Source organism: Oncorhynchus clarkii, chromosome 18 (genome assembly GCF_045791955.1).
Source record: "Oncorhynchus clarkii lewisi isolate Uvic-CL-2024 chromosome 18, UVic_Ocla_1.0, whole genome shotgun sequence".
Classification (NCBI taxonomy): domain Eukaryota; kingdom Metazoa; phylum Chordata; class Actinopteri; order Salmoniformes; family Salmonidae; genus Oncorhynchus; species Oncorhynchus clarkii.
In genome coordinates this window covers 7581700-7596638 of record NC_092164.1, presented here as the reverse complement: position 1 = coordinate 7596638, position 14939 = coordinate 7581700, and the positions used below count along the sequence as shown (strand labels likewise).

The window sequence follows — 14939 nt, the reverse complement described above, 5'->3', positions numbered from 1 at the left end:
GGGCTATCTGATCCCGTTAGTCTCTAGCCTGGGAGTATTGAGGAAGGGCTATCTGATCCCGTTAGTCTCTAGCCTGGGAGTATTGAGGAAGGGCTATCTGATCCCGTTAGTCTCTAGCCTGGGAGTATTGAGGGAGGGCTATCTGATCCCGTTAGTCTCTAGCCTGGGAGTATTGAGGAAGGGCTATCTGATCCTGTTAGTCTCTAGCCTGGGAGTATTGAGGAAGGGCTATCTGATCCCGTTAGTCTCTAGCCTGGGAGTATTGAGGAAGGGCTATCTGATCCCGTTAGTCTCTAGCCTGGGAGTATTGAGGAAGGGCTATCTGATCCCGTTAGTCTCTAGCCTGGGAGTATTGAGGAAGGGCTATCTGATCCCGTTAGTCTCTAGCCTGGGAGTATTGAGGAAGGGCTATCTGATCCCGTTAGTCTCTAGCCTGGGAGTATTGAGGAAGGGCTATCTGATCCCGTTAGTCTCTAGCCTGGGAGTATTGAGGAAGGGCTATCTGATCCCGTTAGTCTCTAGCCTGGGAGTATTGAGGAAGGGCTATCTGATCCCGTTAGTCTCTAGCCTAGGAGTATTAAGGAAGGGCTATCTGATCCCGTTAGTCTCTAGCCTGGGAGTATTGAGGAAGGGCTATCTGATCCCGTTAGTCTCTAGCCTGGGAGTATTAAGGAAGGGCTATCTGATCCCGTTAGTCTCTAGCCTGGGAGTATTTAGGAAGGGCTATCTGATCCCGTTAGTCTCTAGCCTGGGAGTATTTAGGAAGGGCTATCTGATCCCGTTAGTCTCTAGCCTGGGAGTATTAAGGAAGGGCTATCTGATCCCGTTAGTCTCTAGCCTGGGAGTATTGAGGAAGGGCTATCTGATCCCGTTAGTCTCTAGCCTGGGAGTATTAAGGAAGGGCTATCTGATCCCGTTAGTCTCTAGCCTGGGAGTATTTAGGAAGGGCTATCTGATCCCGTTAGTCTCTAGCCTGGGAGTATTGAGGGAGAGCTATCTGATCCCGTTAGTCTCTAGCCTGGGAGTATTGAGGAAGGGCTATCTGATCCCGTTAGTCTCTAGCCTGGGAGTATTGAGGAAGTAAGCACATTGTTATTTGTTTTCGGGGATCATTTTACATTTCATGTAATAGACACAGTGGGCTTCCAAATGATTGACACCCTTGATAAAGATGAGCAGAAATGACTGTATTAAATTATACAAACACTGAGCTATATTGTACGCTGTGATTTTTGGGGGGTAATTATATAATGTTATGCTAATACAACTGTTCCATTGGTGTGTGGCTAAAGAGCTCTCTATTCATGTCATCCAACAAATGTAAACGGCTGGAGTTTTCTAAACGCCACTTGGATTGGAACCTGGTGCTTTGGGTCAGATCACCTGTAAATAGAGCTCTTTGTCCACGCAGACCAGCGGTGTGTTTGGTGTCCAAATCAGGATGTATGAGCAGAGAATAACCCCATTACCTACTGTGGAATATGGTGCTGGATCTTTGATGTTATGGGGGCCGTTCTGCCTCTGCCGGTCCCGGGGCTCCCGATGCTTCCGCCGGTCCCGGGGCTCCGGATGCTTCCGCTGGTCCCGGGGCTCCGGATGCTTCCGCTGGTCCCGGGGCTCCGGATGCTTCCGCTGGTCCCGGGGCTCCGGATGCTTCCGCTGGTCCCGGGGCTCCGGATGCTTCCGCTGGTCCCGGGGCTCCGGATGCTTCCGCTGGTCCCGGGGCTTCGGATGCTTCCGCTGGTCCCGGGGCTCCGGATGCTTCCGCTGGTCCCGGGGCTCCGGATGCTTCCGCTGGTCCCGGGGCTCCGGATGCTTCCGCTGGTCCCGGGGCTCCGGATGCTTCCGCTGGTCCCGGGGCTCCGGATGCTTCCGCTGGTCCCGGGGCTCCGGATGCTTCCGCTGGTCCCGGGGCTCCGGATGCTTCCGCTGGTCCCGGGGCTCCGGATGCTTCCGCTGGTCCTGGGGCTCCGGATGCTTCCGCTGGTCCTGTGGCCTTTGTTAAGGTCAACGGCATCATGAACTCTACCAAGTACCAGGACATTTTAGCCCCAAAGAACTGGTTGCCTCTGTCAGGTAGCTGAAACTTGTCCCCAAGTGGATCTTCCAGTAAGACAATAACCCCAAGCACACACAAAAATCCACAAAGAAATTGTTAATTGGCCACCAAAAATCAACATTTTGCAATGGCCATCTCAGTCTCCGGACTTAAAAACCCCATCTCAGTCTCCGGACTTAAAAACCCCATCTCAGTCTCCGGACTTAAAAACCCCATTGAAAGGCCATCTCAGTCTCCGGACTTAAAAACCCATTGAAAGGCTCTCAGTCTCCGGACTTAAAAACCCCATCTCAGTCTCCGGACTTAAAATCCCCATTGAAAACATTTGTTTTGAATTGCAGAGGGCAGTTCATAAACACATTTCATACAGTCCTTTTTTCTCTCATCTTTACCAAGGGTGTCAATCATTTGGGACCCCACTGTATATCCTAACCAAGGGTGTCAATAATTTGGAACCCCACTGTATATCCTAACCAAGGGTGTCAATAATTTGGAACCCCACTGTATATCCTAACCAAGGGTGTCAATAATTTGGAACCACACTGTATATCCTAACCAAGGGTGTCAATAATTTGGAACCACGCTGTATATCCTAACCAAGGGTGTCAATAATTTGGGACCCCACTGTATATCCTAACCAAGGGTGTCAATAATTTGGGACCCCAGTGTATATCCTAACCAAGGGTGTCAATAATTTGGGACCCCACTGTATATCCTAACCAAGGGTGTCAATAATTTGGGACCCCACTGTATATCCTAACCAAGGGTGTCAATAATTTGGGACCCCACTGTATATCCTAACCAAGGGTGTCAATAATTTGGGACCCCACTGTATATCCTAACCAAGGGTGTCAATAATTTGGAACCCCAGTGTATATCCTAACCAAGGGTGTCAATAATTTGGGACCCCACTGTATATCCTAACCAAGGGTGTCAATAATTTGGGACCCCACTGTATATCCTAACCAAGGGTGTCAATAATTTGGAACCCCAGTGTATATCCTAACCAATAACAGGTCAAACGGTTTGCATTACCATTTATTTAAACTAGGATTTATTTTTGCATTGGATTTATCAGTTCATTTATCACCATGGCTACTGGCTAATAGCATCCCTCCTCACCAAAACATACCTGGCTAAAGTGATGCGTTTGTGGCACTCGTCAGCCAAAAACAGTCGCTGAATGCGTTCTGGCGACCAGTTGTATCCAATAACCCAAAGAAGCCAATGAGAAAAGGCACTAAACGTTACTTTACTCTCGACTGAATATTAGTAATGACCGCTCCGATGATGCTTTGACAGATGGAAGCTACAAACGAAAAGCGACGACGCGACGACTCAACCCCCATCTATAGGTCAAGGTGCATGACATAGTGCGCGAATGGCATGGAAATGGCGCGTGACATAATCAGTCACAAGATACAAATATATGCTTTTTTTTTAATTTATTTTTTAAATGTTATGTTTAACTTAGAGATAACAAGCTTCAACCACACAGAGATGCTTTTATTAAAAATATTACGTTTTATTGTACACTTAATTCACACTATTTATTACTGAGCAATATGATATGGCCATTTCAGGACGGCCATCTTTATCCACACTATTTATTACTGAGCAATATGATATGGCCATTTCAGGACGGCCATCTTTATCCACACTATTTATTACTGAGCAATATGATATGGCCATTTCAGGACGGCCATCTTTATCCACACTATTTATTACTGAGCAATATGATATGGCCATTTCAGGACGGCCATCTTTATCCACACTATTTATTACTGAGCAATATGATATGGCCATTTCAGGACGGCCATCTTTATCCACACTATTTATTACTGAGCAATATGATATGGCCATTTCACGATTGCCATCTTTATCCACACATTGGCAATTGTTCCACCATGAACGTATTATGAAGTATGTGAGTTAAATATCATTTTTTTTGCATGTTGCTAGATCTTTCTCTATGTCTGCCGGGTGCTGTGAGCGTGTGTGAAGATGTTTGGTGGCTTGTATCCAAATGACCTTTCGCCGTGTTGATCCGTCTACTTGTCTGTCTACCCCTGCTGTCATACAGGGGGTCGGACCTCCGGGTGCCACTGCAGGAACACAGGGTCAGAGGTCATAGATTAGGGACAAGGTCAAGGAGTGGTTGATGAGAGGTGTTGTGGTCAGAGAGCATGACGGACTAGAAAGGGTTCCCGCTACCAGGATAAATACGCCTGGTCTGAAAACAATCTATGCATTTTACATGATTGGGCAGGGGCACTGGCATGAGTGGGCCTGGGAGGGCATTGGCCCACCCACTTGGGAGCCAGGACCAACCAATCAGAATGAGATTTATCCCCACAACAGGGCTTTATTACAGCCAGAAATACTCTTCAGTTCCATCAGCTGTCCAGGTGGCTGGTCTCAGACGGTCCCGCAGGTGAAGAAGCCGAATGTGGAGGTCCTGGCCTGGCGCGGTTACACGTGGTCTGCGGTTGTGAGGCCGGTAGGATGTACTGCCAAATCTCTAAAATTATGTTTTTTTCTGCTGTGGTAGAGAAATTAATATTAAATTATCTGGCCACAGCTCTGGTGGACATTCCTGCAGTCAGCATGCCAATTGCACGCTCCCTCAAAACTACAGACATCTGTGGCATTGTGTTGGGTGACAAAACTGCACATTTTAGTGGCCTTTTACTGTCCCCAGCCCAAGGTACACCTGTTTAATGATCTTGCTGTTTAATCAGCTTCTTGATATGCCACACCTGTCAGGTGGACGGATTACTTTGGCAAAAGAGAAATGCTCACTAACAGGAATTACTCTATGCTCGCTTCGAGGAAAGCAACACTGAAGCAGGCATGAGAGCATCAGCTGTTCCGGATGACTGTGTGATCACGCTATCCGTAGCCGATGTGAGTAAGACCTTTAAACAGGTCAACATTCACAAGGCCGCAGGGCCAGACGGATTACTAGGACGTGTACTCCGAGCATGCGCTGACCAACTGGCAAGTGTCTAAACTGACATTTTCAACCTCTCCCTGTCTGAGTCTGTAATACCTACATGTTTCAAGCAGACCACCATAGTCCCTGTGGCCAAAAACACTAAGGTAACCTGCCTAAATGACTACCGCCCCGTAGCACTCACGTCTGTAGCCATGAAGTGCTTGGAAATGCTGGTCATGGCTCACATCAACACCATTATCCTAAAAACCCTAGACCCACTCCAATTTGCATACCGCCCCAACAGATCCACAGGTGATGCAATTTCTATTGCACTCCACACTGCCCTTTCCCACCTGGACAAAAGGAACACCTACGTGAGAACGCTATTCGTTGACTACAGCTCAGCGTTCAACACCATAGTGCCATCAAAGCTCATCACTAAGCTAAGGACCCTGGGACTAAACACTTCCCTCTGCAACTGGATCCTGGACTTCCTGACGGGCCGCCCCCAGGTGGTAAGGGTAGGTAACAACACATCTGCCATGCTGACCTCAACACGGGGGCCCCCTCGGGGGTGCGTGCTCAGTCCCCTCCTGTACTCCCTGTTCACCCACGACTGCGTGGCCAAGCACGACTCCAACACCATCAATAAGTGAGACAGCCTATAGGGAGGAGGTCAGAGACCTGGCCGTGTGGTGCCAGAATAACAACCTATCCCTCAATGTAACCAAGACTAAGGAGATGATTGAAGACCGAGCACTCTCCCATTCTCATCGACGGGGCTGTAGTGGAGCAGGTTGAGACCTTCAAGTTCCTTGGTGTCCACATCACCAACAAACTAGAATGGTCCAAACACACCAAGACAGTCGTGAAGAGGGCACGACAAAGCCTATTCCCCCTCAGGAGACTGAAAAGATTTGGCATGGTTCCTCAAATCCTCAAAAAAGTTATACAACTGCACCATCAAGAGCATCCTGACTGGCTGCATCACCAATACACTACAACCTGACTGGCTGCATCACCAATACACTACAACCTGACTGGCTGCATCACCAATACACTACATCCTGACTGGCTGCATCACCAATACACTACAACCTGACTGGCTGCATCACCAATACACTACATCCTGACTGGCTGCATCACCAATACACTACAACCTGACTGGCTGCATCACCAATACACTACAACCTGACTGGCTGCATCACCAATACACTACATCCTGACTGGCTGCATCACCAATACACTACAACCTGACTGGCTGCATCACCAATACACTACAACCTGACTGGCTGCATCACCAATACACTACATCCTGACTGGCTGCATCACCAATACACTACAACCTGACTGGCTGCACTACACTGACCACTACACTACAACCACTACACTACAACCTGACTGGCTGCATCACCACTACACTACAACCTGACTGGCTGCATCACCAATACACTACAACCACTACACTACAACCTGACTGGCTGCATCACCAATACACTACAACCACTACACTACAACCTGACTGGCTGCATCACCACTACACTTCAACCTGACTGGCTGCATCACCAATACACTACAACCTGACTGGCTGCATCACCAATACACTACAACCACTACACTACAACCTGACTGGCTGCATCACCAATACACTACAACCACTACACTACAACCTGACTGGCTGCATCACCAATACACTACAACCTGACTGGCTGCATCACCAATACACTACATCCTGACTGGCTGCATCACCAATACACTACAACCTGACTGGCTGCATCACCAATACACTACAACCTGACTGGCTGCATCACCAATACACTACAACCTGACTGGCTGCATCACCAATACACTACAACCTGACTGGCTGCATCACCAATACACTACAACCTGACTGGCTGCATCACCAATACACTACAACCTGACTGGCTGCATCACCAATACACTACAACCTGACTGGCTGCATCACCAATACACTACAACCACTACACTACAACCTGACTGGCTGCATCACCACTACACTACAACCTGACTGGCTGCATCACCAATACACTACAACCACTACACTACAACCTGACTGGCTGCATCACCAATACACTACAACCACTACACTACAACCTGACTGGCTGCATCACCACTACACTTCAACCTGACTGGCTGCATCACCAATACACTACAACCTGACTGGCTGCATCACCAATACACTACAACCACTACACTACAACCTGACTGGCTGCATCACCAATACACTACAACCACTACACTACAACCTGACTGGCTGCATCACCAATACACTACATCCTGACTGGCTGCATCACCACTACACTACAACCTGACTGGCTGCATCACCAATACACTACAACCTGACTGGCTGCATCACCAATACACTACAACCTGACTGGCTGCATCACCAATACACTACAACCTGACTGGCTGCATCACCAATACACTACATCCTGACTGGCTGCATCACCAATACACTACAACCTGACTGGCTGCATCACCAATACACTACAACCTGACTGGCTGCATCACCACTACACTACAACCTGACTGGCTGCATCACCACTACACTACAACCTGACTGGCTGCATCACCAATACACTACATCCTGACTGGCTGCATCACCAATACACTACAACCTGACTGGCTGCATGATTCCCAACACCCACTGATTCCCAATACCCATTTAATACCCACCGATTCCCAATACCCATTTAATACCCACTGATTCCCAATACCCACTGATTCCCAATACCCATTTAATACCCACTGATTCCCAATACCCATTTAATTCCCGCCGATTCCCAATACCCATTTAATACCCACGGATTCCCAAAAACCCATTTAATACCCACTGATTCCCAATACCCATTTAATACCCACTGATTCCCAATACCCATTTAATACCCACTGATTCCCAATACCCATTTAATACCCACCGATTCCCTATACCCATTTAACACCCACTGATTCCCAATACCCATTTAACACCCACCGATTCCCTATACCCATTTAATACCCACTGATTCCCAACACCCATTTAAGAAAAAGGCTCCCTAACCCAATATGTTTCTTATGTATCAATGGTCATCATATAAAGTTTAAACAGACATAAAGCAAACGAGAATAACCAGATCATTGTTATGCATCTCAGCTGAGCAAGTAACCTCGTTTAATTTCTGGACACCTGTTTTGGTGAAGTGTCAATAGGAACTATTGGATTCCATGTATGTGTTCCACACGGTGCAATATTACCAGGGCACCGGATGTTGTTGCGACCATCGTTCCCGCCAGCAAGAATAAGGCAGTGACATCAGGGATTTTCCTTTAAAATAAAAGTCCCGCAATGAATTTGGGTGAAAAATAATACAAATGGTCGTGTCGTTGTGTCGCAGTAATATGGTTCCAATTTCTACTCAGGACCACCTCTAGTTTACAAATCCATAGAGTGTACAACCCAAGGAGCGTCACTGCTCGTTCTGTGGCCCTTAAAGAGTGACCAATCAGCTTACACAAACAAAAAACATTGTTGATCATGTAGGCTTGACATATATATTTTTTTTTTAAGACATAAGATCTTATAGAACTACTTTTAATTATTCTTTGTATGATAACTTAGTATAAAATATATTAATAATTATATTCATTTTCCATCATTTTCGCCCTAATTATGGGACTTTTATTCTGAAGGGTTGCAAAAATCTGGAACCCGGAAGCACTTAGTCATTCTTGCCCACTTCATAGCGGCGTGACCTTGTGCAATGCGTGATTTCATGAACGAACCTATTTATCGTAACCTTTAATAGTTGTTTATTTGAAATGATGGTGACGATAACACAAACTATCAATTTCTAACATAGTCAATAGTCATAACTTGCAGCTATGCTTTCTCTATTCAAATCCGCTCTTGTCGGATTGGCCAACACTGGTGGATCCACGGGGCTCCAAGGTAAGGTTCTGTCACAGTAGCTGGTTTGCGGACGAGGGGTAGACCTGTCACGCTGCAAACTGTTCAATGTTCTTTGTTTTATCAAAAAACATGACAAGACTGGCCCGTGTTTTGAGTGTGAGAGCGGGCTTGACAACTAGCTCATGTTGGAAATGGACGCGAGTAGTGTGGACGAAATGGAGAAAAGATTGGAGAAGCAACAGCCGAACAATATTGGTGTCAGTTGTGATCTGGAGCGGAAGGATGAGGGTCACGGATCTGAATGGGCTGTAGTCCGAAAGACAGGAAGAAGAGAGATCCTGATACAGGAAACGATGGAGCGTCTAGTAAAGAAAGCATAAAGAGGGCCAAGGCAGGAAACAATAGTAGTGATGTGTTGTAGTGGAAAGTCGTGATGGTGTTTGATGAGACCACAGGGCTTCATTTACACACTATCCGACTAACCAATGTCATAGAGAAAGAGAGAGGTGTGAAGTCAAACTGGCCCGGTTCATTAGAAAAGGTAGATTGCAAATATTTTGTAGTTGTCAGGCTCATCAAGGGAAGATGATGCAATTGGAAAAGCTTAATGGGAAGAAGATGAAAAGTCATGTCCCGGGTTCTTATGCTTGGTTGAGTAGAGTCATCGCTGGTGTCCCAATATGTTCACAGATGATATTAAAGACAATGTGAAGGGAGGCAGAGTGGTTGAGGCCAAAAGGTTTATCAGTAGGAAAGAAGTGAAAGCTGCTGCCGCAGTAATATGGTTCCAATTTCTACTCAGGACCACCTTTTAGTTTACAAATGCATAGAGTGTACAACCCAAGGAGCTTTACTGCTCGTTCTGTGGCCCGAGAGCCTGTCGGGTCGGTCCTGATGAGAGCCTGTCGGGTCGGTCCTGATGAGAGCCTGTTGGGTCGGTCCTGATGAGAGCCTGTCGGGTCGGTCCTGCCGAGAGCCTGTCAGTCCAGATGAAGGAGCTAGCTAGCTGTGAATGGTTGCCCTACAAACCAACCAGTTAGACGAAGAAGGAGCTAGCTAGCTGTGAATGGTTACCCTACAAACCAACCAGCTTGATGATCTTAAATAAATGCTCATGCTGTATTCTTGCAATCTTTTGCAACACGCTTGACTGGCTGCCTGCAGCCACTATTATATTAGCTGGGCTTTCTAGCTAACGGCTTTAGCTAGCTAGCAGCAATATAAAACTATGATTGTTTGTTGTCTAGGTGTCCTGAAGAGTCATCGGAAGGTCCTGTCTGCTGGGATGAAGACATACGAGGTGCCTCCAGACTACAGCGGTAAGCATCTTTCTTTGCCATGTACCTTCAGCATTCAATCAGTTGACCTGGCTTCCTAGAATGGATGAAGCATTGTGTTGACCTGGCTTCCTAGAATGGATGAAGCATAGTGTTGAACCTCTCTTATCTAGAATGAATGAATCATTGTGTTGAACCTCTAACCTAGAATGGATGAAGCATTGTGTTGACCTGGCTTCCTAGAATGGATGAAGCATTGTGTTGAACCTCTCTTATCTAGAATGGATGAATCATTGTGTTGAACCCCTCTTATCTAGAATGTATGAAGCATTGTGTTGAACTGGCTTCCTAGAATGGATGAATCATTGTGTTGACCTGGCTTCCTAGAATGGATGAAGCATTGTGTTGAACCTCTTATCTAGAATGGATGAAGCATTGTGTTGACCTGGCTTCCTAGAATGGATTAATCATTGTGTTGACCTGGCTTCCTAGAATGGATGAAGCATTGTGTTGAACTGGCTTCCTAGAATGGATGAAGTATTGTGTTGAACTGGCTTCCTAGAATGGATGAAGTATTGTGTTGAACTGGCTTCCTAGAATGGATGAAGCATTGTGTTGATGAACCCCTCTTATCTAGAATGATTGAATCATTGTGTTGAACCTCTTATCTAGAATGGCGACAAGTTTGATGGTCATGGTGGTCAAGCATTCAGTTTGCATCATAACAACATTGCATCATATCCGTCAAGGTTTCTGACCGCACACACACATTGGCTACAGGTCAAGATCACCCAGACCCCATATACTGTTTACCGTGACCCCTCTCTGTGACCCCCTCTCTGTGACCCCCTCTCTGTGACCCCTTCTCTGTGACCCCTTCTCTGTGACCCCCTTCTCTGTGACCCCCTTCTCTGTGACCCCCTCTCTGTGACCCCCTCTCTGTGACCCCTTCTCTGTGACCCCTTCTCTGTGACCCCCTCTCTGTGACCCCCTCTCTGTGACCCCCTCTCTGTGACCCCCTCTCTGTGACCCCCTCTCTGTGACCCCTGTAGAGGTTGTGCTACCTGAAAGACCCAAGCTGAAGTTTCTGAACAAGGTGCCCAACTTTAAGAAGGCGAGGAAGGAGATGAAGAAGCTAAGAGACATCCAGGGACCAGCCCAGACAGCCAACACCTTCACCAAGGGACAGTACGGCATCGTGGTGAGTGTGTGTTGAATACACAGAGAACTCCGTCTACATGCCTACGAGGGTTAGGTGTTAAAATAATCTCCCATCAGGGTCTGTGGATGTAGTTATATTGATCAAAACAACCCCCTAAAGGTCAATGTTCCAGAATTGTTCTGTGATTGATAAAAGTTCATTTATTTCTTCACTGTTTCAAACTTCCTCCTGTCATCCGCCTCTCCTCAGGCGCTGGGCGGGGCTACCTCCACTTCTTATCCAATCATCCTCCTCTCCTCAGGCGCTGGGCGGGGGCTACCTCCACTTTGGTCACATGGAGATGATGCGTCTGACCATCAACAGGAGGATGGACCCTCGCACCACCTTCGCCCGCTGGCGTATTAACGCCCCCTACAAGCCCATCACCAGGAAGGGCCTGGGCCAGAGGATGGGCGGGGGCAAAGGGAACATAGACCACTACGTCACACCGGTGAAGTACGGACGGATGATTGTGGAGGTTGGGGGACGGCTGGAACTGGGCGAGGTGGAGCCTATCCTCAAGGAAGTGGCCAAGAAACTGCCCTTCCCTGCCAAGGTCAGCTCCCCACTGGGGACACTTAAAGGGTTAATAAAAGGGCCACATCTAGGGGTGGTGCTGGCCAATCACAGTAGCAGCTGCTCCTCTAAATGCAGGGATATGTTGGGGGGAAAAACTAGTTCCCTATTAGGCTTGGGATATTGAATTATACTGTGGTAGAATCAGAGAGCTCATTACATTCTACTGTGGTAGCATCAGAGACCTCGTTACATTCTACTGTGGTAGAATCAGAGACCTTATTACATTCTACTGTGGTAGAATCAGAGACCTCATTACATTCTACTGTGGTAGAATCAGAGACCTCATTACATTCTACTGTGGTAGCATCAGAGACCTCATTACATTCTACTGTGGTAGCATCAGAGACCTCATTACATTCTACTGTGGTAGCATCAGAGACCTCATTACATTCTACTGTGGTAGCATCAGAGACCTCATTACATTCTACTGTGGTAGCATCAGAGACCTCATTACATTCTACTGTGGTAGCATCAGAGACCTCATTACATTCTACTGTGGTAGCATCAGAGACCTCAATACATTCTACTGTGGTAGCATCAGATACCTCGTTACATTCTACTGTGGTAGAATCAGAGACCTCATTACATTCTACTGTGGTAGAATCAGAGACCTCGTTACATTCTACTGTGGTAGAATCAGAGGGCTCATTACATTCTACTGTAGTAGAATCAGAGAGCTCATTACATTCTACTGCGGTAGCATCAGAGACCTCATTACATTCTACTGCGGTAGAATCAGAGAGCTCATTACATTCTACTGTGGTAGAATCAGAGGGCTCATTACATTATACTGTGGTAGCATCATAGACCTCATTACATTCTACTGCTGTAGCATCAGAGACCTCATTACATTCTACTGCTGTAGCATCAGAGACCTCATTACATTCTACTGCTGTAGCATCAGAGACCTCATTACATTCTACTGTGGTAGCATCAGAGACCTCATTACATTCTACTGCTGTAGCATCAGAGACCTCATTACATTCTACTGTGGTAGCATCAGAGACCTCATTACATTCTACTGTGGTACCATCAGAGACCTCATTACATTCTACTGTGGTAGCATCAGAGACCTCATTACATTCTACTGCTGTAGCATCAGAGACCTCATTACATTCTACTGTGGTAGCATCAGAGACCTCATTACATTCTACTGCGGTAGAATCAGAGAGCTCATTACATTCTACTGTGGTAGCAGTAAAAACCTCATTACATTCTACTGCTGTAGCATCAGAGACCTCGTTACATTCTACTGCGGTAGAATCAGAGAGCTCATTACATTCTACTGTGGTATCAGTAAAAACCTCATTACATTCTACTGCTGTAGCATCAGAGACCTCGTTACATTATACTGTGGTAGCATCAGAGACCTCGTTACATTCTACTGTGGTAGAATCAGAGACCTCATTACATTCTACTGCGGTAGAATCAGAGACCTTGTTACATTCTACTGTGGTAGCATCAGAGACCTTATTACATTCTACTGTGGTAGCATCAGAGACCTCATTACATTCTACTGTGGTAGCATCAGAGACCTCATTACATTCTACTGTGGTAGAATCAGAGACCTCATTACATTCTACTGTGGTAGCATCAGAGACCTCATTACATTCTACTGTGGTAGCATCAGAGACCTCGTTACATTCTACTGTGGTAGAATCAGAGACCTCGTTACATTCTACTGCGGTAGCATCAGAGACCTCATTACATTCTACTGTGGTAGAATCAGAGACCTCGTTACATTACACTGCGGTAGAATCAGAGACCTCATTACATTCTACTGTGGTAGCATCAGAGACCTCGTTACATTCTACTGCGGTAGCATCAGAGACCTCGTTACATTCTACTGTGGTAGCATCAGAGACCTCATTACATTCTACTGCGATAGCATCATAGACCTCATTACATTCTACTGTGGTAGCATCAGAGACCTCATTACATTCTACTGCGGTAGCATCAGAGACCTCGTTACATTCTACTGCTGTAGCATCAGAGACCTCATTACATTCTACTGTGGTAGCATCAGAGACCTCGTTACATTCTACTGTGGTAGCATCAGAGACCTCGTTACATTCTACTGTGGTAGCATCAGAGACCTCATTACATTCTACTGCGATAGCATCATAGACCTCATTACATTCTACCGTGCCACCTTATAGGGAGGACTATGAATCTGATTCTAAAGACATGTCTATTATTTCCTCTGATTCTAATCCTATACCTGACCTCTAACCTCTGACCCCCCTCCACCAGGTAGTAAGCAGAGAGAACCTGGCTGCGATGGAGCAGGAACACTATACCGTGACCTAGTGTAACCTCTGACCCCTCTCTCCACCAGGTAGTGTCTAGAGAGAGCCTGGCAGCCATGCAGCAGGAGCAGCAGGACATGGAGCAGAACAACCAGAACCCCTGGACCTTCCAGAGGATCGCCAGGGGCAACATGCTGGGGGTCAGGAGGGTCCTCAGCCCCTTTGACCTCCACAACCACGGGAAGTACAGCGGAAAGTTCCACAACCCGGGCAGGGTGTGAGGGAGTCTCCGTGGTGCCCTCAAATACATTTTAACAGCTGACTGCGCTTTGGAACATGGCTTGCATCCAAAATGGCTGCCTATTCCCTATTCGGTGCACTACTTTTGACCAGAGTCCAGGTGCCATGTCAGACACAGCCCATGGAGCCAAAATGGCTGCCTATTCGGTGCACTACTTTTGACCAGAGCCCGGGTGCCATGTCAGACACAGCCCATGGAGCCAAAATCCTGGCAGTCACGTAGAGAATTCTCTCCTTCTGTGTGACTCCCTTATTGGAATGTAGCCTGTTACTTGTCTGTACCAGATCAGTGATTGGTGTCCAATCAGGAAATAAAGATACTTGTCTTCTAATCTTCTGTTTTTAAACGACTGTTTAATCTGGAGCCATCTGAAGAATGAATGTTAGTGTGACAGATTGACATTTGATGACCAACGTTGTTTAAAG

General features: G+C 46.7%; 2 protein-coding genes across 2 annotated transcripts in view; both read left to right on the top strand.

Annotated features, from left to right (window-relative positions):
• Positions 1-14939, top strand: part of LOC139372956 (general transcription factor II-I repeat domain-containing protein 2-like) — a 979173-nt gene that overhangs the window by 302920 nt on the left and 661314 nt on the right. The gene's annotated exons all lie outside the window — the stretch shown is intronic.
• LOC139372949 (large ribosomal subunit protein uL16m-like) lies at positions 8735-14829 on the top strand. Its single transcript, XM_071112840.1, has 6 exons — positions 8735-8946; positions 10155-10226; positions 11237-11385; positions 11648-11941; positions 14303-14504; positions 14614-14829. Exons 1-5 carry the CDS (start codon positions 8880-8882, stop codon positions 14492-14494), a joined length of 774 nt encoding a protein of 257 aa, XP_070968941.1. The 5' UTR covers positions 8735-8879; the 3' UTR covers positions 14495-14504; positions 14614-14829.

What these genes read in the sequence shown, in the direction of transcription:
- LOC139372949 (XM_071112840.1), top strand. Translation starts at nt 8,880, where the DNA reads ATGCTTTCTCTATTCAAATCCGCTCTTGTCGGATTGGCCAACACTGGT. An exon ending in AGGGACAGTACGGCATCGTG is followed by an intron (nt 11,386 to 11,647) that starts GTGAGTGTGTGT and finishes TCCTCTCCTCAG; the next exon opens with GCGCTGGGCGGGGGCTACCT. An exon ending in AACTGCCCTTCCCTGCCAAG is followed by an intron (nt 11,942 to 14,302) that starts GTCAGCTCCCCA and finishes TCTCTCCACCAG; the next exon opens with GTAGTGTCTAGAGAGAGCCT.